The 25326-nt window shown below is 40.0% G+C and overlaps 1 protein-coding gene across 2 annotated transcripts in view; it reads left to right on the top strand.

Moving 5' to 3' along the window:
- SULF1 (sulfatase 1) overlaps positions 1-18853 on the top strand; it is a 102676-nt gene extending 83823 nt beyond the window's left edge. For both annotated transcript variants that reach the window (XM_065397997.1, XM_065397998.1), the window contains one exon: positions 18024-18853. In XM_065397997.1, the coding sequence (XP_065254069.1) occupies positions 18024-18853 (830 nt within the window). The remainder of the gene's footprint in view (positions 1-18023) is intronic.
- The last annotated feature ends 6473 nt before the right edge of the window (positions 18854-25326 follow it).

Raw genomic sequence — 25326 nt, 5'->3', positions numbered from 1 at the left:
AGTGCATTGCAGATATGTTTCACTGCAGATATGTTGGGTTACTATACATGGACATTACAAAGTATTGGGCAGGAAGGTGACCAAGCCATTACACTAAAAAATAATAGAAGAACATGCTAATGCTGCTTAATTACACTCTAGATAGCTTTGTAGGACTTTGTTTCCATTCTCTCCTGTAGGATTAATTTTGTTAGTCTTTGCTTCCCAATAGCGTCCCCATCAAGGAGTGATTAACTGCAAACTCTACATTGCAACCGAGAATGTATGTTGCAGACTTTTAATGGACAGATGTCCCCTCTGTTTTTAAGGAGAGCAAGATATGAGCAGTCCTTTACAAATGTTCCTGAGTTAAAAAAAATATTAAGTGATATTTATACTTCACTTATCTGGAATTTGTTGCACTTCATTTTGGGTGACTTTTACAGGAATATTCTCTTCATATTTTATGCCATTGCTTCTTTATTTTTCTCTCTTTTTTCCATGAAAATTCTCTTAATTTATAATTTCTAATCTGATTTTTGTGGGGTTTTTTCAATTCTTTGAACACATCTTTCAGGAAACTTTTGTTGGATTGCAGCTCTGTCTATATTTAACACAATACATTTCTTTTTAGGATTAGATGCTGTGCATGGAAACTACATTGTGAATGGTTTTTACAAGTTCTAAGCACTAACAAAAGTTACTCTTGTATTTTCCTATATCAGGAAATAAAGATGGAGGAAGCTATGATCCACACAGGTATCCACACTTTTTTATTCTCCTCAGCAGCTTCTTTTCAAATAATTGCATGATCCAGTCCATTTCAACTAATGTCTGTATCCTGCCATGTTGCAAACAACATAGCTTTTGGTGCATGCATTTTCTAACAATATTCTCCACTGAACTTGGCCATTGGTTATTAGATCTGCCATTCTGCATTTAACTTAGCTCATTGTCATGGCAAGACTTCATGCAGCTCATTGTAATTAGTCCATGCCTGTATTTCTTATATGCTTATATTGGGAATCTATGTAAAAAGAACAAACTGTTTGTTTGTTTTTTAATTTAAGAAGACTATACAGTTACTTTGTAAATGTAAAACAAATGTGTTTAAATATAACCTCTGATTTATATATACTCCAAGGGCCTGAGTAAGCACTCATTGAAGTCAATAGCTATATTCCCGCTAACTTCAATGGGCATTGGATGAGGCCCCTACTAGATGAAATAGGGGTGGGGTTGCTGTAGGTAAGCATACTGTATGCACACCACTCACTGCTGCGAGTGGGGAAAACAGATCCAGGGAGAGAGTAGAAAAAGGGACAGAGACATTGAGAAAGCTGAAATCATAACATCACTGTATTGGTATCTGCAGCACTGTCCACTCTTCAGGTTAAGTGTAGAATTAATGGTAGAAAATGATCCAGGATATTTGGACTTGGTTCTGTTCTCATTTTCCATCAATTTTACACCTTTGCAGCTTCATTCACTTTGTTGGGATTACACAAAATTTACACCAGTGTATGTGAGGGCATAATTGGGCCTCAGGAGACTACATTTGTATAAATTGTCCATTTTATGGGGAGAGCAAAGAGTGTGTGATTGTTAGCTCTGTGTATCAAACACAGCAGTCAGGAAACAATTAAAATAATTACATCTTGATGTTTTATAAATCTCTAATTTAAGCAGCTGTTTCTCTGTAGAGCCAAGTTTGTATTTTTCCCAATTGTGTAGTTTCATGACTGAGGATATGATGAGCTGTTCTGTGAAATCTCATGATATTTCACAGTTTTGAGCATCTCCTGCTAAAGCCTGATGGGAAACAGTTATTTACTACAAAGGGAGAATGAGATTCTTGGATTTTGTTGGTTTTATTTTTTTAAATAAAACTATACTTTTTAATCTCTCATATGAAGACTTTCTTGCAAGCATTTTTTTTGCTACCTTTAACTTTACATCTAACAGAGATGGCATTTTTATGTTGTAGGGCTGCATATAATATGGCACCATATATCATTATATTACATCTTGTCATAAAGTCTAGTAGTGAAATCATTCTAACCACTGACTCACCAAGTCATTTAAAATTATTCTATTGGGAAGAGTAATAGGTGTAGCACAATTAAAATAATACTGACCTGTAAAGCGCAGGTCCAGACAGAGTTTCCCAAAGGTCAAAGGTATTTGTGTCCAAAGTTTTGATTCAGACCCTTCAGACCCTGCGAATATGTGACATTTATAAAAGAAACCTTAACCATTTCTTAGTAATCTTTTAAAGGAATCTCTGAGAGGAATCTATTCTTCATGTACCAAAACTGTGCAGAATTAAAAAGGATGTAGCTCCATGCTGTTGTGAATCTCTTAAAATATTGCTTGGGTATTATGTGGGCCTGCTTAGTAGCTCAGCTTAGATGTATTGATATTTTAAATACTTTAGTTCAGAATTTAACACACAACTAAATGTGTTGATTTATGGCCAGTACAACCATATTAGCTGTGTTGTGGCTGCAGGCATATGTGTCCACACAGTTTGTTTAATGCCTATGTAGAGAATGAACACTGCATGCCCATTTCTACCCTTGGATGCATTCAGGAAGCACCTATTATAGGACCTCTATGCCATACATGTGCATTGAAGGGCAGATCTTGACTCTACATAAATAGCTGCCCAGAGTAACCATGAACTATACACACAGGCTGAGACTTTCCAAGCTGCCTCGGGATTTTGATGCCCATTTGCCATTATTCTTAATGGGATGTGAGTATCCAAATTCCTTAGGAAGCTTCAAGGAATCTCAGCCATGAATAACAGTTTGAGTAATTTTTTAGAAGAGAATCCCAAGATGTGTGCTTATGTATGTAGCCTTAGCAGCATTTTTCTACATTGGGTCTTATCCTGTTTATCTGATAAAATGCAAAATACTTTAAAAACAAAAGCACTTCTATATTAATCAGATACAATTTTTCCCTATTTTCCTTCTCTGTGTTTATTTTTAACAAGATTTGATTTATTGCAGGGGGAAACATTTTTTCTGTTTTTCCTTTACACTTTTATCTCAATTTATGAAACCTCTCAAGTTCATTCTTGAGTTGTGGGTTTACAGCATCTGAAATAACTCACCCAATCAGCATGCAGTCAATTCTAGGAAATGAGAATATTGTCTTCCCTGTTGGTTAAACTGTGGTATAAGTTATTCTGTTTTTCTTATATATTAAAAAAAGTTGCACTTCCTGGCTGCTGTTAAAGCCATTAAACAGCTTCTGCTGCCATCATGGCCCTGAAATGAGACTTGTTTGCTAGTTGGCAATGGGATTTTCATTATATCAATTTGTTTCTCTATATATCACTCAGAATAGTATGGCATTTGGCAGTTAGATCCCTGACAAAATGACAATTGTCCTACTATAACTGCATAGTAAAATTTTAATTATTGTAGTGTCTGTACTTAAGTTGATGCCTTGGAGAGTTTTAAGGGTAACTTTCATTAATGGTGCCTCCCTCTTATTATCTCATCTAGCCTCTTTTCCCCACAAGAAAGTCCCCAGAATGTTGATGGGGAAATAGATCTCTGTGTCTACAATGTTGCAATTTTGTAGGCCTATAAGTTCTCAGTGATTTTCTTATTGTTGGGTTTTGTTTCTTATCCTTTTTCAGAAATCCCCAAAAGGGGCACATTTAACCAGCAGGCTGATGTTCTCATAATCATATCTGTTAATACACTAACAAACTAAGAGAGATTTTGCTGGCCTAGTTTCAGTAGCCGGTGAAGTGGGGTATAATGTGGGATATGAACTAAACTGATACACTGTTTGGTGTGAGCTGGGAGAGTGAGGTACAGATTTGCCGTCAATGGATGTTTTTTGCCTTGAGCTACTTTAGGGATGAAATTCATGCCCCAAGCACAAAGTCCAATTTCTAGGGTTTTGTCTGGAGGATTCTGAAGGGAATAGGAGGATGCATTTCCACTTACAGGTGGGAAGCGTGGCTATTGCCACACTGCACTATCCAAGTGGGGCATGCCACTTAGCAGTGAACCAGAACATTAGATAGAAGGTTCCCTGACTTGGCCTATCTTTATCTACAACTCCAGATTACATTTGCTTACAGGAAACAAACAGTGAGTTGAATTAAAATAGAAAAACAGCAACCACCACCCCACCCCCAACACCTGCATTTACTCCTGGAATTAAAATATGTCAAAACTTGCCTAAGAGCATTCACAGTTGAGTGGTTTTCCTATTGAAAACATGTCTTCCTTACAGTTAATTGGTTCACAACGAAGATGGCAACTTCTGTGAAGTATGGTCACAGCCATTCACTAACATAGACCTTTGTGTGTGGGGGGGTTAATATAACTATTTATCCATCTATACAAAGATTTGATAGAAGAACACTGGTGTTTCCAAAATACTTCTTTAGTTTGATGGCAGTTATGCCTATAAGATAAGGGACCCGATTCATGCCCCACTCAATTCTCTTTGTACCACTCAAGCAGTGCAAAGAGAGCAGAAACCTTCTTCAAGTCTCTTGCTGAGGATGTCTGTCTTCCATCTCTCCTTCCCCTCAATGCCTAGTGCAGGAGGTGTGTCAGGTGTATGGCCAGAATACAATGTGCTCCAACAATCCCCAGATGGTGTATGATCCCTAGGGGTCCGTAGCCATCAGGCATATTTTAAAGCAGCCCTCTGGATGCTTTAATCTGTATTCAGGGCCAGGAAAGGAAATAGGGAGCTCTGACAGGCTCCCTAAAGCCTCTTTGCTGCTATGCTCAGTATAAGGCGGATGCAACAGAGAATCCGGTGTATAATTTTCAGGCACATTTTTCTTCCATGCCTTACCAACGGAGACTGACAGAGTTAAAATTTAACACTTGATTAATACTGTCAATAAATATAAATCTCCAGGGCACCCTGGGAGAGAGTTTGAACATCTTGGGCAAATCCTGCCTCTAGCACACAGTCTGAATAACCAAGCTATGTGCCGCAGAAGGGGTTCTGTGATGGCCCTGGTTAAAAATATCCACATATTCTTGCCTGGGCTGTATGGTTACTACTTCAGCCCTGAGGATGATACAATCCTTGCAGTTCCTATGGCTGGTGGATCCTGTCTCTAGCTTACTAGATCTAATGCAAGGAGCTCCGTGGAGTTGGCCTCCATACCATCCATGGATGTGGGTCACCAGGCATCCTGCTCCTGTCTTTGCAGCAGAATACAGGTCCCTCTATGGATGGAAGGAGGGAGGCAGGATTTGCCCCTTATAATAATAATAACCAATGAGTATGATCTGTAACATCAAAAACATTGGCATATTTTGCATTTGGAAAAGTTGCTGTATAATACATTTGCTTTGTGCAGGGTTTTCCCATAGAATTTGACCAAAACCCCTCAATAACCCCCCAGCATTTGTCTTTGAGCTTCTTCCAACCACCAAATGACAGTTTTTACTGAAATTGTTTTGAATGTTTTATGTTATAAACAGGGCCAACGAGGGGGGGGGAAGCCGGTACAAATTACCGGGGCCCGGCAGTCCGGAAGGGGGCCCGGCTTCCCCCCCCCTCCTCTCGTCGGCCCTGTTTAGCCGGTCCGCCCTTGCTGGGGGGCCCGAAAAAAATTTTCACCGGGGCCCGAACCCGTTCTCAGCGGCCCTGGTTATAAACAAATGTTCATGTCAGACTCAGCCAAGACTGGCTATCGCAATGTTTCTCAAGCAGGGCAGCTTAGCTAGATATTAATCCTTCTTCCGAATTTTGGCACTATTTATAGCATTGTATGTCGCAACTCCTGTTAGGCTTGAGGTTGAAGTTGAAAGGTAATACTTATGTTCATGGGTAGGATCAGGTCAATCATTTTAGGATGGGGAAGTATTACAAGAATTGCTAATTTACACCGAGTTACCTTGTTGAGATCTTTAGAATATTTGATGTGTTTCTTTATGAAATTCAGGTTCTTGCCAGCCCATTGTCTACACCTTGGCTTTGGACATCATTGATTGTAACATTGCAGGAAAATGTGTTGAGTATCAGAACCTAGTTCCTGCATTCTGGAAAAAAAAGTTGCTCTTGGAACTTTATTATAACAGCTTAGTTCTGTTTGTTCACCTGATCATTTTAATAAATGCTTTTAGTTCATCAGTGATGCTTGATAAGTAAAATGTTAAGCTGTGCCACATGCCTTTTTTTCTTTAAGAAATAAATTAGCTTTCTTCTTTGAATCCTTTATAATGTACTTTTTTGCAGGCAGAAAATCATTGTCACTTTATTTTGCTTTATAAGGATGGCTCTCACATGACCATTCGATGTTTCTTTCATTGTGGTTGATTTCATTACATCTCTTTCAGAAAGAAGAATAACACAACTTTACTCTTCCCCTGCTCACTCACCAGAACCAGTAAACACAGCCAGTCCAGACAGAGGATTATCTGTTGTAAGGAATTTGCCAGTTGGTGGTAGGGCTACTAAATTGAAACATAGGACCAGGGCCGGCTCTGGCTTTTTTGCCGCCCCAGGCAAAAAAGCCTCCGGCCGGCCGCCCCCCCCCGGGGGGGGGGGGCGGGCGGCCGGAGCCCGGGGGGGAGGGCGGCGAGCCTCGGCGGGGGCTCCGCTCTCCCCCCGGCGGCCAGGGGGAGGGCGCCGGGGGGGAGGGCGGCTGGAGCCCTGGGAGGAGGGCGGCGAGCCCCGGCCGGGGCTCAGCTCTCCTCCCGGCGGCCAGAGCGCCGGGGGCAGGGCGGCGAGCCCCGGCCGGGGCTCCGCTCTCCCCCCGGCGGCCAGAGCGCCGGGGGCAGGGCGGCGAGCCCCGGTCGGGGCTCCGCTCTCCCCCCGGCGGCCAGAGCGCCGGGGGCAGGGCGGCGAGCCCGGCCGTGGCCCCCTTCTCTCCGGCGGCCGGAGCGCCGTGCCACCCCCCTCCAGGTGCCGCCCCAAGCACAAGCTTGGTGGGCTGGTGCCTGGAGCCGGCCCTGCATAGGACCATGGAGACAAATGAGCACTGGGGGTGGGAGTGTTAAAATAGGAGCTAGCACATCAATTTGTAAGGAAAGGATATATTTTTAGAAGATACTATTAGAAAAGTTAAAATATTTCCATTTTTATGTAGTTATGTTAAGTGAGGGAAGGCCAATTTATGTGTAAGATTCAAGCACTTCCCATTGCAGGAGTCAATGCCCAAACTCTCCTTGACTCCAATGGAGTAGGCTCAAGTCCCAAATTAGCAAACAAAGAACCTCACGAGTGTTTTTCCAAGCCAGACTTTCATCTCTTGGCACTGCCACAGTGTGGTGGACTATGCTTCTTCTCACAAACTCTCAAAGCCAGCAGTAAAGCAAAGAGTAAAAGCTGTGAAGGTATAAGTAGCTACGTCCACTCTCTTCTGGCCTATGTGAAACATGAGAATATGAGATGAGGCTGAAACTGGTTATGTTTTCCCAGTTTCTTATTCAGAAACCAAAGTTAGTGAAAAATACATCCACGTAAGATGAAATGTTTAGAAATGTCATCAAATGAATGTGATTGAATGTGATAAAAATGTAAATTTCTAATTTGTTAATGTATTTATTAATTGACTAATCAAATAAGAAGCTGGGTTTTGACCGGCTGTCTCTGACAAAACATGTCCTCAGGTTACCCCAAATTACAAGTCCTTGTGATGACTACACTGTTCTGAAGGAGCAGGGACACGCCACTTACTGATCTGAAGCTTCATTCTTGTGTGATATGCTGTGAGTTGTGACATCCTGGCCAGACTTCCATTTTGTATATGGAGTTTGAATAAACAGCTGGGTTTTGACTGCCTGTATATGACATAATGTGCCTTGCGTCACCCCAACTGACACATCGCTGTGACTATTGTACTCTTCTGAAGAAGCTGGGACATTGCACTCTCTGACCTGAAGCTTCATTGTTGTGCAATATGCTGTGAAGTGTGACCCCACTTCTATATTGTGGATGGCATTCTAATAAGGAGCTGGATTTTGAGTGGCTGAATATGACAAATATGTCTCGAGTCACCCCAAGTAACAAGTCTCTGTGAACATTGTACTCTTCTAAAGTAGTCAGAATATGCCACCAGCTGACCTGAGGCTTTGTTCCTGCGAAATACATTGCCATGCATCTGCCCCCACTTTACTATTGCATGGCAGGGTTTGAATAAGGAGCTGGGTTTTGACTTGCTGTCTGTGACATAATATGTTTCAGGTCCCTCCAGATGACTTGACTTGTCCCCATGACCGTTAGACTGTTCCGAAGGAGCAGTCGCCAGTCTGAAGCTTTGTTCTTGAGCAATATGCTGTCACATGTCATGTCCCTGGCACATGTCTACTTCCATATTGTATGTAGGGCTTGAATAAGGAGCTGGATATTTACTGGCTCTACGTGGCAAAAGTTACCTAATCTGTTGATCGTGTATTAATTTATATTGACTACTTAAGAATTCCCAGTTAACACACTGAGGTTTCGTAGGTTCTTGTCCCAAGATCAGGCCCAGGGTTATTAAAATTAAAGTTTAGTTGGGAACCCCAACATGCACAGTTGCAACACTCACAATTAGGAAAAACCTTCTGTTTTCAGTTAGCAAGTTACAAATACTCTAACCCAGCAAGGTAGATAGAGATAATACAGAATGTGCGTCTGAACAGCCATATGCTCTCACCATCCCTTGCAAAAGGACCTGAAGTGTTAGTTATCCTCACCGTCACCAGTGCTTGTCATCCTGGCATCTCCTAAGAGTTACATCTCCCAAGGCACGCAGGCTGGGATACGACTTTTATAATGTGTTACTCTGACACCACTATACCTAATGCATATTCCATAGGAGTTTCAGCCCCTTTTCCTTATTTGTAGTTTCTCCTGCTACTAATGTTGGGATGCCCTTCTCCCATAGATTATTAGGTCTTTTACCTCAAGCTTATTAACATATACGTCAATTAGTTGCCATGGCACTCTTGTGGTCAGACATCTGCTGATGTTCCTAACTTAAAATATCCCAAACTGGTATAAACTAGTATCTTGTGGTTACCCGTCAGCAGTTTAGTCAGTACAGCATTATATCTTGTATATCTTATGATCTAGGGTTACTTCTTGTTAGCTGCTTATGCTAAGGCTTTTGGGCCTTATGCCTTGTTTAGCTAAGCTATTGTCTTACAGGCCTCAGACCTGTACGCTTATTGCTTTACTGCCTTAACTTATGCCTGTACCTTACCTAACAAATATCTATTCCTATAAGCTACACAAATATGTCTCAGGTCACCCTGTTAAACTGTTCTGATGTAGCTGAGACATGGAACTCCCTGACTTTAAACTTTTTCTTTGGAAATAATTATGGTCCCCTTCCCCCATGAATACTTACACACCCTTTAGCAAGGTAACAGAAGCAGCAAATGGGACTTTTAGAGGATGTAGCAGCAATGGATCCTATGCTTGCAGTTAGAGGGACTAGGTGAGTGTTGTGTTCATTCCGTCTGTTGCTTGTTTATTCTCTTTGAAGGTTCTATGGCTGGGCTGTGGACAGGGCCGCCTAGAGGATTCAGGGGGCCTGGGGTCTTCGGCGGCGGGGGCCCCCCGCCGCCAAATTGCCGCCAAAGACCCGGCACTTCGGCAGCGGGTCCCGGGGTGGAAGGACCCCTGTTGCGGGTCTTCAGGGCACTTCAGCGGCGGGTCCTGGAACGGAAGGACCCCCCGCCGCCGAATTTCCACCGAAGACCCGGAGCGGAAGAAGCTCCGGGGGCCTGGGCCCCCGGAACGAGTGAAGGACCCCGCTCCAGGGCCCCCGAAAAACTCTCGTGGGGGCCCCTGCGGGGCCCGGGGCAAATTGCCCCACTTGCCCCCCCCTCTGGGCGGCCCTGGCTGTGGATCTCTGAACTGCCCAAGTGAAACAGCTCTGTTTGTGTTCTGAGCGGGCCTTGTTACTGGGACCCTTGTGGCTTTGAATGGAACCAGTGTTTGAAGTGTCTGAATGGTTATTCCCTTCCAGTTTGCAAGGGAGGGAGCTGAGCATTAAGGCTTAGTATATGTCAGTTGCCAGGTGAACAGGAATGGCAAACTGGATAAGATCAGTGGGAGCTTAGAGAGAATGATTCCTATTTTAGGTATGGCTCCACACTAGGTACAAGATATGGGTGATGAAGGAACAACTGCCGCAACCTGCCTTGAGTGTGCTATGTTGCCCTTTCTGCCAGAAGGCAAAATAGATTTCTGGTGTATGAAATGCAAACTGGTGTCCATACAGGAGGAGAAGATTCGTGGTCTGGAAGCATAGGTTGCAACATTGTGCAGCATAAAAGAAAATGAAAACTTCTTGGACAACCAAATTCAGAAATCATTGTCACAAACACCACAAAGGGAAGATTTTTTGATAAGGGAATTGGAGAGAATAGACCCCAAAGAAGTGGACAGGCAGTTATGACCAGGGGGGGGGGGGTGGAGAGCCAGGAGGCATTCAATGCAACTAGAAGTATCAAAACATTTCAAATACTCAGCAAGTCAACTACAGAAGAATCGGTCTCTGGAGGAATGGAACAGAAAGCTACAGGGGACATACCTGATGGGTGTCATTGTGGTATGAAATAAGCAGGAACCAAGAGAGGGTCTTTAACCATCCTAAGAATACAAATAATCATCATCAGTAATTCCATATTAAAAAGAGTGGACAGAGAATTCAGCAAAGGATAAAGGAACTATAGGATGGGATTATATCTCTCTAGAGTGAAGATATGAGATGTAACGGCAGAATTAGATAGTGAAATTGTCTGGTAAGTTTCCACTGAGGATGATACACATTGGAACCAATGATACAGCATCACATGGAACTGCACAGATTATAGAAGACCTCAGGCATCTTGGAAGAGAGTGGAAGAAAAGGAAAGTCCAAGTGGTCTCCCCAGACATCTTACCAATCCAATTAGTGAGAGAAGGCAGAAAATACTGGAGGTGAATTGTTGACTGCATGACCGAAGTGAAGCTGAAGTTTTGGTTTTGTTGAACACTGGACCACATTTCAGTTGGAGAGGTGGCTGTACAAACAGGAAGTCCTAAATCTCACAGGTAGAGGCTAACCTTCTTGTTTGGAGACTAACTGGAACTAATAGTTGGGCACTAAACTACCAATGCACGGCGAGGGTGCCAAGGAGGCAAATGCAGTCAAAACCAAAACTCAGAATGTCATGAACAAATGGAACTGATGTGGCAAAGAACGTCAAGAGAATTTTTCAGTTGCTTATGTACCAAAACTAGGAGTCTGTGTAACAAGTAAGAGGAATTAGAAATTCTCATTGATGAGGAAAAAATTTATATAATTGGAATTACTGAAACCTGGTAGGACAATTCACGTAATTGGTTATAACCTGTTTAGGAGGATTAGAATGGGTATTGAGCGTGGAGGGGTGGCACTCTACATACAAAACACGACTACTTGTTTTAGAGTTATTGATAACTCAGAACCACAGAACCTAGAATGCATATGGATCATTATGCTCATTAACAAAGCCCAGGGCAGGGTGTGGTGGGGGTCTGCTACAGACTGCCAAATCCAACCAGAGAACAAGCTGAGTTACTCTTTACAGACAGGTGCTTAATCTGTTGACAGAAACGGTGCTATTATATGGGTGTTCAATTTGGGAAACATGTTGGAGGTCTCATGAAGCCACTAATAAAACATCATTCCAGTTATTAAAAAGTATAGATAATTTTATAACACAAAAAGTATTGCACTCAACATGAGGTAACTCTATTTTTATCCTCATTATGAAAGATGAAGATAAATTAATCGTTAGACTGGATGATTGAGGTTGCCTAAGGACTAGTGCTCATGACCTGATTACATTTAACATGGGCAAAAAGTCCCAACCGGTCATATATATACTTGGTGCTCAAGAGGGCTAATCTCCCACGCTAAGGAAAATTATGAGTGAAATTGATTGGGAGAAAAAAATGAGGCAGACAAATATGAATGAAAATTGGGAGTTCTTTAAGAAGAGTTTTAGATGGACAAACAACCATACTTCCACATTCAAGAGAGGACAGCTTTGGTTAAAAGTTCATCCTGATTCAGTGTTTAAGTAGAGGCAGCAATTAGAAATTAAAAAACATACAAACAGTGTATGATATAAGGAAAAAGGGGAAATAATGGCACTCAATATATATTAGAAGTTATGAAAATTAATAAGGGAAGCTAAAGACATCAGGGAAAAATCCATGACTAGCAGGGCTAAGGACTACAATTGGGAATTTTTTAAGAATATTGGGAACTAAAGAAATCCTACCAATGGCATACGGGTATAGGCACATTACTAGATGGAGATGGTAAATTGTTAATAATTATGCAGAAAGTGTTCTCTGTTTGGTATTTGGAAAGAAGCAGTATGATGTATTCATATCACATGAGGCTGATGAACTATTTTCTAGCCTGTCAGCAGGCCCTAATAACTTGAACTCAAGAGTCCAAAAAGAATCGGCTTTAGAGATCTTTGGACAACCCATGTTATTTTTTAATAATTTTTGAAATACCAGGGACATTCCATAAGACGGGAAGAGTGGTAATGTTGTGCCAGTGTTCAAAAAGTGCAAGTGGTATGATTTAGGTAACTGTAGGCCAGTTAGCCTGACCACAATCCCAGTCAAATAATGGAAAGGCTGATATTGGATTCAATTGCTAAAGAATAGGAATATAATTAATTCCAGTCAACATGGTTTTATGAAAAGTAGGGTTTTGTCAAACAAATCCTGTTTCATTCTTTGATGACATTGGCAGTTTTGTTGATAAAGAATTTAGGCATAAATTGGAACAAACTGCCAAGGGAAATGGTGGATTCTCCGTCTCTGTATGTCTTCAAATCACGAGGGGATGCCATTCTAGAAGATATATTTTAGTCAAGCACATATGGTCACTGGGCTTAATACAGGGTAACTGTATGATATGCTGGAGGTGAGACTGGTTGATCTGATGGTCCTTTCTGGCCTGAAAATCTCTGAATCTCGTTTTCCTCTCCATGTGGATGTTTGGTGCTGGTTGTAGCTGGTTGTATCAGGATTACAATCTTCTTGTGGAAAGGCAAGCAGCACCAAATTCTGCAGCAATTATGTGCAGCATTTTGTGAGGAAACTTCCCTTCTGTGCAAAATAAGGTCTTATCACACAAATCCATAGGAATGCTTAAATATAGGTGTCATCAGCACTAACAGCAACAATTGCTCAATTCATTGAAATATTTGTATTATAATAAATAGCAACTTCTTTTCTTGTTTTACAATTGCAGAGTCAAAGTGAAATAGATTATCAAGTGAGTACATGTCATTTCATAAATGGTGACTCTTACTCATTTCACTCGCAGTTAAGTCTGATCACAGAAAGATTCAAAATTTTACTCTCAACTATTTCCATCAGAGATTTCTGTGATGATAGCAAATTACTTGAAAGAAAACAAGATGCAGTTTAGGGGATGTGGCTTAAAGAGTTACTTGCGTCTTTTCAAATATCATTCACTGACTGTTCAGGTAAAAATGAAATGGCCCTACCCCAGAAAAATCCTTCATGATCCCTTGCTGTAGCTCTTTTCCAAGTAAATTGAATATAGCATTAGTATTTAAAATAACATTTCAACTATGGATTAATTCTATAGAAGTCATCAAAATTACTTGCATAAACAGTAGAGTTTATTAAAGCAAAAAGTGTTGGGTTAATATACAACACTGGCAACCATTTTGTATGTTTCCACAAACTTGGTCAAACTCGGGGCTCACATTACTACAGTATGAGAGAATTTTGGAATTAAAAAGGAAAGGAGATGGAGATATTTTAACCACAGACAGAATTCTCCAACTTCCATTTAAGTGTACCATGCCACACTTATGCTGTATGAATCTCACGCCAACACTAAAGGCACTAGTTGGTTCAATACAGAAATCAGATAGTATTCCTGTAAGCACTCTATTGGTGTTTACTGTTTTCTGTGTTTCAGAAATCACTCAGAGCAGCAGAATGCACTAAGCTAAGCCTTGTATGTTTGCATATAATTAAGAAACATGATTATTGGGGAGCCAACTGTGCCCAAGTAGTGTCTTCATATTTTTGTTGTATAATGAGCAAAAGACACCATACTAATCATAACAAATGATTTATATCAGTAACAAATTTCAATACATTTACTCATTTTCCCTTTTCTTAATTCATCTAACGACAAACCAAAGTTCCTAAAGGCTTCTTAATTTGAGACTATCATATAATCTCTGTTAAAACATTGCAGCTGGATTTGCAACCAGTTGGCTGAATATTGACTTTTGATAATTTTTACATGCATGATTGTATGTTTACTAACAAAGAACACACAAAAGTTGGGGTAATGTATTTGTCAGACCAGAACTAAATATTCACCGCTGGAAGTGGAATATCCTCATCTCTTCACAATGAAATAGCAGTCAAAGGGACATGTCACTTGGGGTGACCTAATATGTATTTTGTCACATCCCCAGTCAAAACCCAGCTTGTTATTCAAGGCCTATGTTCAATGTGGCAGTTGGGGGTGGGGGACGTGAAGAATCATATTGGGCAAGAACCAAAGATTTGGTCCAGGGAGTTGGCATGTCCAGCTCCCTCAGAAAAATCTGATGGTCACAGAGCCATGCCACTTGTAGTGATCTGAAACTACTTTTGTCATATCCAACAAATCAAAACCCAGCTCCTTATTCAAGCCCTATGTACAACATGGAAATACAGTGGGGGCGTGACATGATGCAGCATGTTGCACAGGAACAGAAGCTTGGGTCAGCTAGTGGCAATGTCCCAACTACTTCAGAAGAGTACAACAGTCACGGGGACGTGTCACTTGGGGTGAGCTGAGATTTATTTTGTCAATAAGTCTCAGGTCACCCCAAGTGAGACACCCTTGTGACCAGATTGTTCTGAAGGAGTTGGGACATGCCACTCTAACACAAAGCTTTATTCTTGTGCAATTTGCTGTGGAATGTCATGTCCCCAGACCCACTTCCATATTGTGGATGATGCTTTGATAAGTAAGTGATTTTTTGAATGGCTGTACATGACAAAATAAATCTCAGCTCACCCCAAGTGACACGTCCCCGTGACTGTTGTACTCTTCTGAAGTAGTTGGGACATTGCCACTAGCTGACCCAAGCTTCTGTTCCTGTGCTGAGATTTATTTTGTCATGTACAGCCATTCAAAAATCACTTACTTATCAAAGCATCATCCACAATATGGAAGTGGGTCTGGGGACATGACATTCCACAGCAAATTGCACAAGAATAAAGCTTTGTGTTAGAGTGGCATGTCCCAACTCCTTCAGAACAATCTGGTCACAAGGGTGTCTCACTTGGGGTGACCTGACTTACTTTGTCATGTATAGCCAGTCAAAACCCAATTTCTTATTTAATTAATTAATTAATAATTAAGTGCTTAGTCATTTAAATATTAACATATTCAATATATTAATTTGATGGAATTTCTAAAAAATTAATCTTATATTGATATATTTTAAAATAATTTTGGTCTTTGAATAAGGAACGGGGAACCATCCATAAGGAGCTGGCACCACAAATAACATACCAACTTTAGCCTTGTGAATAACAGAGAGGGCAAGTTAAAGTAGAAGAAATAAATTGACTAAGGATCCATTAGCAGCATGGAGGATCCAATGTGGATTAAAACTATTAAATAAAACTACTGGATTATATATGTTGTTGTAATGAACTTCTAAAATGTTATCTAGTCCATCCCACCCGCAGTGTGGTAGGATCTGAGTTTCTGTAAGCCATCTTCAGTCATTCGTTATTAAATTTTGTTTGGAATTTGTCAGTGAGGGCATTTCCATTGCTTTCCTTGGAAGAATTTTCCATTGTCTTATCTTTTTCTGTATTCTTTCTTCTGGGCTAAACCACTGAGTTGAACAGAGCATTTGTAGCAAATATAATGAGTTAGAGGTTCCCATCAATAAGGGATGCTACATGTTATAAAACAAATTTCATGCTCCTTTACACTCACTTTGGGTAATACATTTTACAGCATATACATGTTTTGGGAACTTTGATCACGTCAAATACTTTCAGAGATAGGTTTCCTTAATGTTTTGTCTTTTTTTTTTCTTGGATGAGCTAACACAAAATCCAGCTGACTTGCTGTTTATGGGCTTGTGACGACACTCCATGCCCAGGCAAGGTTCTGTGGATGTTCATGGTTTTCTGTCTAAGGATTGCAGCATCAGACCTGTATTACTGGCCAAAGCATCCTCTTAGATCAGGTCTACACCATAAATTTACATCTGTATAACCACACTGCTCAAGGATGTGAAAAATCCACACCACTGAGCGACACAGTAATACCAACCTAACCCCTGGCGTAGGCAGTGCTATATCCAGGGCCGGCTCCAGGCACCAGCTTAACAAGCAGGTGCTTGGGGCGGCCAAGGGAGAGGGGCGGCACCTGTGGCAATTCGGGGGCGGCAGGTCCCTCACTCCCTCTAGGAGCGAAGGACCTGCCACTGAACTGCCGCCACCAATCGCGGTTTTTTTTTTTTTTTCAACTGCCGATCGCGATTGCTATCGCGGCTTTTTTTTTTTGCTTGGGGCGGCAGAAATGCTGGAGCGGACCCTAGCTATATCAACAGGACGGCTTCTCCCATCAACATAGCTACCACCGCTCGCAGAGGTGGGTTAACTATGCCACCAGGAGAAGCTCTCACATCAGCGTAGTAGTGTCTTCGCTGCAGCATTTTCAGTGTAGACTTGCCCTTTGATTTAAAAAACAAACCAAAAAAAGGAGACATTGTTTTTATTTAAAATCTATATTGCAACTTTAAACTGCTGCCCCACTGAAGTTATATGCTGCATACTTTTTCACAAAATGAATTACTGGTTTAAAATTGCTTAGTCCTATAACTGAATTCGCCTGAGGAGTTTTTACAAAGCCTTTTCATCTGTGTGCCCTTTGTCAACTGAGATTCATGCGTAAAAAATAAAATTTTAAAAAATCCCTTATAACTTGCCTTGGCAGAATCCTATTTTTTAATAATATGGATGAATAATATTGATGTTTATGGGTTTTTTTCCATTTTTATTGCTTTTAAATGTTCACAGTTGAGGGAAATTATGAGGGGAGGGGGTACAACCCAATAATTATTTAAAGACTATAGTCTTTGAGAGTCTAAAAGTTAAAGCTTTATAACACTTAAAGCACAAACTATCAACATCACATGTCAAAATATGCAAAGCAAATATCCTTGAATCAATCTCTAATAAGGTCTCAAAAAGTATTTTCATTACATTGCCTCTCTGTGAATTTTGATTAGTATTTTTTTCATCCGTGTGTATGTGTGTGGGTGGGTGGTGAAATGGACATTTACAGATTTTTTTTTAAAAAATTGCATCCTTCCAAGCGTATCTATAGCTGCTGTTCATTAAAGAGAATTTCCTCTTGTTTAGCTGAAGGAAGAATTCCGACAATCAGTGTGAAGTGGTAGCTCTTGCAAGATGCACCAAATATCCATGCATCAAATTCCCATTCGCTTCATGGAAGATCTGCTCACTGAGGGCTTGCAGGACTGACCTATCATTTATATTTTATTGTTGCTTTGTTTATTCCCATTCCAGTGTGGGTAATTTTTTTAAAAGGACTTGTGAAAGACCAATGGATTGCTTGTCTATTGGATCAATTTCTCTGTCTCTATCTGTAGTATCCTGGGAGGTTGGGGGGGGGGGGGCAGATTTGGCCTTGACTGTATGCACAAAGTTCCCTCTGGGCCAGAGTCTGTTCTTAGTTACACCCATGCTCTCCTACTGACTTCACTGTGGTTACGCGGGAGTAGCTGAAGGCAGAATGTGTATCTTTCTGCTCAGCAGGAGTCATGTGCGCACACATGAGATCAGAATTTAGCCTTTAGGGCCGAGTTACTGATACGATGGAAAGTGTGGAGTGCAATACTCATTAGCCAAGTATGTTAGGAATGGTTACTGCTTTTAAATACTTTGAACAGCAAAGAAATGTACGTGGAAGCTTTACATGCTTTTCTAAGGTGGTGGTCCCCATCAGACCTTTTTCTTTCTTTTAACAGGGGACAATTATGGGATGGATGGGAAGGCTAAACTGCCAAATTTCACCGAGGACATCGACTGGCAAGGACTGGAAGATTTATACAGTGTGAATGAAAGTTTGTACGAATACAGATACAACTATAGACTTAGTCTGGATGACTGGACTAATTACTTGAAGGATCTAGATAGAATGTTTGCACTGCTGAACAGTTACTATGAGCAAAATAAAACAGACAAAACTAAAACTGCTCAAAACAATGGGTACGTGGATGAATCACCTATACCATTTACCTGGGGGGGCCTGACCTCTGCTGAGTCAGACGAAGACTCAAGTGGTCTGATTGCAGAAGAGCTGCAGCCTATCGTGCCAACTGACTTGGCAGCCCTAGCTTTGAGCACTGTAATTTTAAATCAAGTGAGGAAACTTGAATTAAATAATGATATTCCTGAGAAAAGTAGTTTGAATTCTGCACACTGGAGAAATCAACAAGCTGAAAAGTGGTTGGAGAATAAAGAGTTAGACAGTTTTGAAATGGATTTAAGTGGAAACGGTTTGACAGAGCTGGAGTCCAGGCATAGCTTCATTCTACAGACAGTTAGCATTCTTCAGAAAGACTCTCACCAGGACAGTGACCCAGTGGAGGATATTTTTGAAGATCAGATATACCTTCCTGTAAGTTCTGATGAACCCACTGTTCATCAAGCTGTAAATGTCTCCACCAGGGATTCAGCTATTAGGGCTCAGAAAATGGAGACTATGTTGGAAAAGATGGAACATAACTTTGAAGGAGAGACTTCACAAATCCTAAATGTAGAAGGCAGTGCCTCATCTCCACTCTCCTTGGATTAAATCAAATTGTAAACCATATATGGTTCTCTTTATTTTTGATCAGTAAACTAGTAATGGTAATCACGACAACTGACATTCCATGTTTATTGCAGATACATTTTGCAGCTGAAATGAGCTCAACACTCTGTGTGTGTGTGTGTGTGTGTGTGTTTATTTCATATATACACATACACATACTTGCACACTAATTTTCCATAATTGAGAAACTAGGTTCCCACAGTATTAAAAAGAAACAGTGTTAACTTTATAGTGCAGTGATGCACACATTTCCTAGACTAGTAATGATTTCCTTAAAGTTTTCTTTGAGTTACTTTTTCTGTTTCCAAAAGGTCCCACATAAATGAATGTCTCAGTCCACCCATGCTATCTGCATAATGTATTTTTGATAAATTATTTTTAACCACTGGAATTTCTTGTCACACTTTTGAGTAAAATGATATTGCACTTTTGTAATCTGTCTCCCAGACCATTTATTAATCTGATCCTTTACATGTTCTTAGTTTGCTCATTGTTTCATGTAATTGTGAAATAATAAAATGGGTTGACAGGAAAGAGATATTCAGCATGGATTGTGAAAACAGATTGGTCAAATATTATTTTAGCAGAAGATATTGCATGTTTTGTTGCCTTGACTTTCAGAAATTTATTTTCAGAAAGGTATAGCTAATGAATGCTCACTGTATGAGGATTTTAAAAAAATTGGCTTGTTTCCCTACATATTGATACCATCAGTATTAAAAATCCATGAATTTTTCTAGATTTTTTTGATGATATCCTTACAGAGGTTTCTATGAGTAGAATATGCTTTGTCGCCATTTTTTATTTTATTAGTCTGGACAATATCTTGATATTTTCAGAAAGTATTGTGATCAATTTGGGACTTTAAAATGTTTTTTTTTAAAGGCATTAAAGGGAATGGTAAAATCATATTAGAGTTACATATTTTAGATACAAAAGGCATATGTGGTCAGACTAGTAGACTAGACCTATTTTGTTGTTATAATGTGTTCTAAAGTTTTGTTTTGTTTTTTTCCTGGATTTTACCAAACATTTAATTTTTTTAAAGAATAATACAAAATTGACTTTGAAAATCTGTACTGTTGGTAACTTAATATCTATCTTAGGTTGTTTTTTTTTTTACATAGGTAGAAAATAAATAAAATAAAAAGAATCACCTCATACAGATGTATTTCCACCATGTCCAATTCACACTAAAATTCCTTATGTTATATGTTATTTAGCTTAGTGGGTTTTTTAGTCTATTGCAAGCACTGCAGGTTAAAATTATGTTCTTTTGCTTTAAGTGTTTAAGTTGAACTATTTTAAAAGCAGATTCTTTTAGTAGGATTTTAATAATTTTAAGAAGCAGTCTTTATGATGGACTCTGTGAATATGTTAAAATTAACTCGCTATGTATCTGATGTATGTGCCATGGGCTGAATGACAGAACAAACGTATTTATGGTCATGAATGATGCTATTTGTAAATAGATTTCTAGTTATTAGGATAAAAACTGTGGTTTTTTTAAATCTTGTACAATATTTCTGTGATACTTTTATAGAACAATTCTGGCTTCAGGGAAGTCTAGAAGCAATATTTCTTGAAATAAAAGGTGTTTTACTCTACCTGCTTCAGAGAAGTCCACATCATCACGTTTTCATAGTAAAATTGCCTTTTAAAAATCATTCTAATTTAATTACATGTACTGTCTTAAGAATCCAGCCACAAATGGAGAAAAAACTTAGAAAACGTAGTTACAAATTATTCATGGTGATTGTGACTATATCTTCCCTCCTGGGGATGCTGCAAAGTAGCTAGTGCCCAACGCAGTAAACCCTTACTCCCGTTGAGGTAAAGGAGACAAACGGCATGATTAATGGTTGCCCACAGGAGTAAACGTTTGCAGAATCAAGCCCCTTTGTGTCCTCTCTTTTTCCCCACCCATTCCAGTGATGTCCTCCTATAATTTACATTTGTCTCTACCCCACGTAGAGTAACCTTCATTTCAGGCTGCATCCTGGTCAAGGCTGGGAATGGGTCGTTTAAGCAGCATGGAGCACATCATGCCATCGTGAAGAAGGAGTTTTGCTGGTAGCCTCACCTTTCCTTTATGCTATTCTTGCACAATGATGTTTCTTTGGTGATGAGGGTGGACCTATCTTTTATAGGAGCTTAGTTAAGCTACTCTTGATCAACCAGTAGATGTCACTCTAGAGCAGTACACTCTCACTCCTGCCAGAGAGTGGTTTGCTCAGCATACCATGCTGGAGTGCTCTCAGCCTTTGCCAAGATCATCCCATCTTACTGATTTTTAAAGTCACAACCATGCCCTTGATAGTGCCAGACAGTAAAAATCTACAGGCCAGTTTTAGTAACATGCAAGGGATCCATGTGGATTTTTTTTCTTTCTATTCTTTATATATATTTAAAAAGTGAAACTGTAGGACTCTTACTTTGCAACTGAAATGGAAAGTGACCACTGAATATTGATTCATCGTTTTCTGCTGCCTCTGTGCAATTAAAACTATTAATTTTTTATTTAATTTGCTTCCACCGTGCACACGTGAGGCTGAATCTACTTACTACCCCTTGCTGGCTGGAAGCATGATTCTGCTCCCCTTGCTCACTTTCAGTAGCACCTGACTTTGTAAGTTCTCACTGAAATCAGGGGAAATAAGATACTTCTCAAGGGTGACAGAATCAAGCCCTGAATCAACAAGAATTCATGGAAATGTTTTGGGCCATTTAGCAAACACCGAACAAAGGGGCAGTGTCATATAAAGGAGCCAAGTTCCAGCAGTATTTGAAAATTTTTTACCCCTTTTGTGGAAGTTCCTCCAGTGTGAGGGCTCGATTCTGAAGCTGGTGAGGGGAAATACAGTTTGCACAGCATACAGCTCTTTTTCTGATCTGGAAGGTCTGTGTGGGTCAGTCTGGCTCTGAACAGGATTTCCATACATGTATTGCCAACTAATGACAATCGTCACTTATATCTGTGCTTATATGTAGGCCTATATTGGTGGGGTTTCATCTTTATTCTTTAATTTGGGCTCTAATATCCCTTAAAGCAAAGACTCTTGCATTCAGGAATAGTCAACCGTTTCCCCCTTAAAACATCTAAGTAGTCCAAAGTTTCAGTTTAGTGGGCATTAACCTCATAACCAGACAGAGGCTGTATGAAGAGCTGGCTGATCGTAACATTCAGGCTAAATTGTCCTTATAAATGTAGTGGATTTGTCACAAAATGGTTATTTTTTAAAAATATAAATATATGCCAACCAATAGCTAGATGTATGTTACGGTATGTTTCAAAAAAGCTTTTTTTCCCTCCGTTCCCCCTCCCACGCCCCCCAAGCAAAATGTTGCACTGTAATAATCGTCTTCACTGTTTGTGACAATTCCTTTGGGCCCAATCTATTGAAGGCAATGGATATTTTGTCATTGATTTCAGTGTGATCAGGATTTGGCCCTAAGAGGCTGATCCCAGTGCCCACTGAAATCAATGGAAGGATCTGCATTGACTGCAATATGCATACAAGTGGGCCTTAACTGAATCCAGATCTTCCATAATCAACTGATGTGCACAGCCCTGCACACCAACTTACACACACACACACAAAGATTTTTTTGTCATAAAGAAAACACGCTTGATATGCTATTTTTATTTTCAAATATCAAGTATTCAAGGGTTTGCTTGTAAACACATGTTTACAATAGATGTTGACAATAAATGTCATTAACCACAGTGTGTTATAGATCATGAATATTATTCTAAGTTCTACTGAGAAATATCAATAAAAGGACCTTAAGGTATGCAAAAACAAATGCACCTAACAATTAGTCCCTCTCTTTTACCACAAGCACACTACCCACACACTCTCTCACACACACACACTACAAATGACCTAACACCAGTTTATTCAATATAACACTGTTAAACTAAACAATTACAGGCCAGTGTGCCCATTCCATGCTCCTAAACCACTACCCAGATTTTTTTGGGGTGGGGGGAGGTATGCATTTTGGGTCAGCTCCTATTGAAGTCAATGGCAAAACTCCCATTTACTCCAGTGGAGAGAGGAGCAGACCTTTATGAGGAATGCCCACTATAACAGTGATTTCAACTTGCATTTCTGCACAAAAACTGAGTTTATATGTTTCTGTACAACTTTTTGGTTTAATACAGCCCTGCGATAATTTTTGTTTTTAAAAATGTTTTCTTCTAGGAGGTAACATTTCTGTCGCCTTGCTCTCAGGCTCTTGATACATCAGCTCAATGATCCCCTTTGATCTCCTAGCCCAGTTAAGTCCATATACAGTAAGACAGAAAAGGTATTACCTTTCAAAGTTCAAAACCAAAGGGCCAAATTCTATCTCCACAGAAACAAATCACAAAATACCTGGAGTGAATTTCAACTGGCTGAATTGGGCCCTTGACTTTGGCTCTTCATTTTGGTATTTTATAGAGGAATATTATTAATGGGACAAATTCAGGTACCTTAACTTTAGTTTAAATTCTCATTGACTGCAGTAGGAATTTTGCTGAGTTAGGGATCCCCAGAATTTGGCCCAATCTTTTAATTCATTGAAACCTTACTTTGAACAGCTGTTTAGCAGTATTCCATAAAGGTATATTAAAACAGGTAATGTTCTACTGGAAATTAGTCATACACTACGTTTCTACAGGTTATATAGTTTTACATTAGTACTTTCGCTGTTAATGCAAGACCAAATCCCGTAGTGCAAGCAATATTCCCACTGAAAGACTAAGTAAGGCCCGTAGGATTTGGTCCACTGGTAATTATGATCTTTGCAGGAACATTTCCAGATTTTCAAAATGAAAGCACATGCCATTACATAAATGAAATTTTTTGAATACCAGTTAAGTCATGGTGAACATGCATCATAAAATACTTCGATAACAACTAGCACCATGGCATGCTTTAGCTATTCATCCAGAGCAGATCAAGGATGTTAGACAGAAGGGTCTTCATTCTTCCTAGAACGAAAAACATTTTGGACACTTCTTTTTTCAGGCATACTCGAACACGGAGGCTTTTTACCCATCCCATCACATGAACAGTAGCTTGTGGGAGGAAATCTGGTGACAAGTTGTTTGAAGTGTGGGAAAAATAATAATACAATATAAACAACGGATTATACAATGATCTTAAAGGTAGAGATAAGCCTGAACTAAAGAGCCTAAATTCAATAACCCCCACATTTTGGGACAGTTTGGACTGAGGTCTGAACTTTGAGGGTCAGACCCATCTTCATTTATAAGGTGACCTGTAAATTAACAGTAAACAGCTTATATGTATAATGAGAGGCTTGTAGATGTTTGCAATATGATGATTCATCTTACTAACTACAGTTAGTCGCAGTACATATTTACAGAAATGTTGGCTGTCTACCTGTATGTGTACAATCTATTCTATGGAAATGTTTATATTTAACCATTACAAATTGCTGTATGGCATAAAAAACACTAATTCCCTATTGAAGAATGAAGCCAATGAAGTGGACTGTCCAATTCTGAACATTTTAAAGGGACGATGTTAAGCAGTTCAAGCCCAACAGGTAACGTACCTTAAGTGTAACCCGGTAGGGTTAAATCAGACACACTTCGCGAACATGGAAACCAATCCTGCATTCCTCTGAGGCAATCTCCCACAGTGGGAGTTCTGCCTACCTGATGTGAATAGGCTTGAATTTATTATTTGCAATGCTGGTGCACAAAGTAGCAGATCAGAGTTAAAATGACTTCCCCTAACTCCATTAGAAATAAATAAACTCTTGGAAATGGACAAGGGTAAACTTGGGAGGAAAATATTCTGTGTCAAATTATAAAGACACTATTACAAACTGGAGAGGAAATAGCATACAAACTCTAAGTAAGAACCCAGTAATGTTACTTTGACTCCCACTTATTCAGCTGGTTTTTAAACACATTAATTTTCTTAAGTTTCCAGCTTGTGGAGGTTACAGTATCCTCTTTAATAATAATAGGCTGATGTAAATGACTTCAATGGAGCTACATCACCTTACAACAGCTGAAGGTCTGACCCCCAAAACTCTACAATAGGAGACGGACCTGGTTCACCATTGCCTCACCCCAGTTTTACCCTGGCAAGGAGCCCAGTACCACTTGCAAGGTGCTGCCCAGCCTCTGTGCTCACTGACGTCAGTGGGAGCAGAGAGGACGCTACACTGTGCTCCAACAGCATATTGAAGATTTGTAATTTTGAAGACTGAAGAACACATTCTTGGCCGGATCTGACCCCATGCTATTAAATTAATCAAGACTCATAGATTCTAAGGCCAGAAGGGACCATTTTGATCATCTAGTCTGACCTCCTGTATAACACAGGCCAGAGAATTTCACCAAGTGGCTCCTGCATGAAGCCCATAACTTTTGGCTGAGCTACAGCACATCCTTTAGAAAGCCATCCAGTCTTGATGTAAAGACTTCT

This window comes from Emys orbicularis, chromosome 2, assembly GCF_028017835.1.
Source record: "Emys orbicularis isolate rEmyOrb1 chromosome 2, rEmyOrb1.hap1, whole genome shotgun sequence".
NCBI lineage: Eukaryota > Metazoa > Chordata > Testudines > Emydidae > Emys > Emys orbicularis.
Note: the sequence above shows the minus strand (reverse complement) of the source record. Positions and strands in the feature narration are given on the sequence as shown.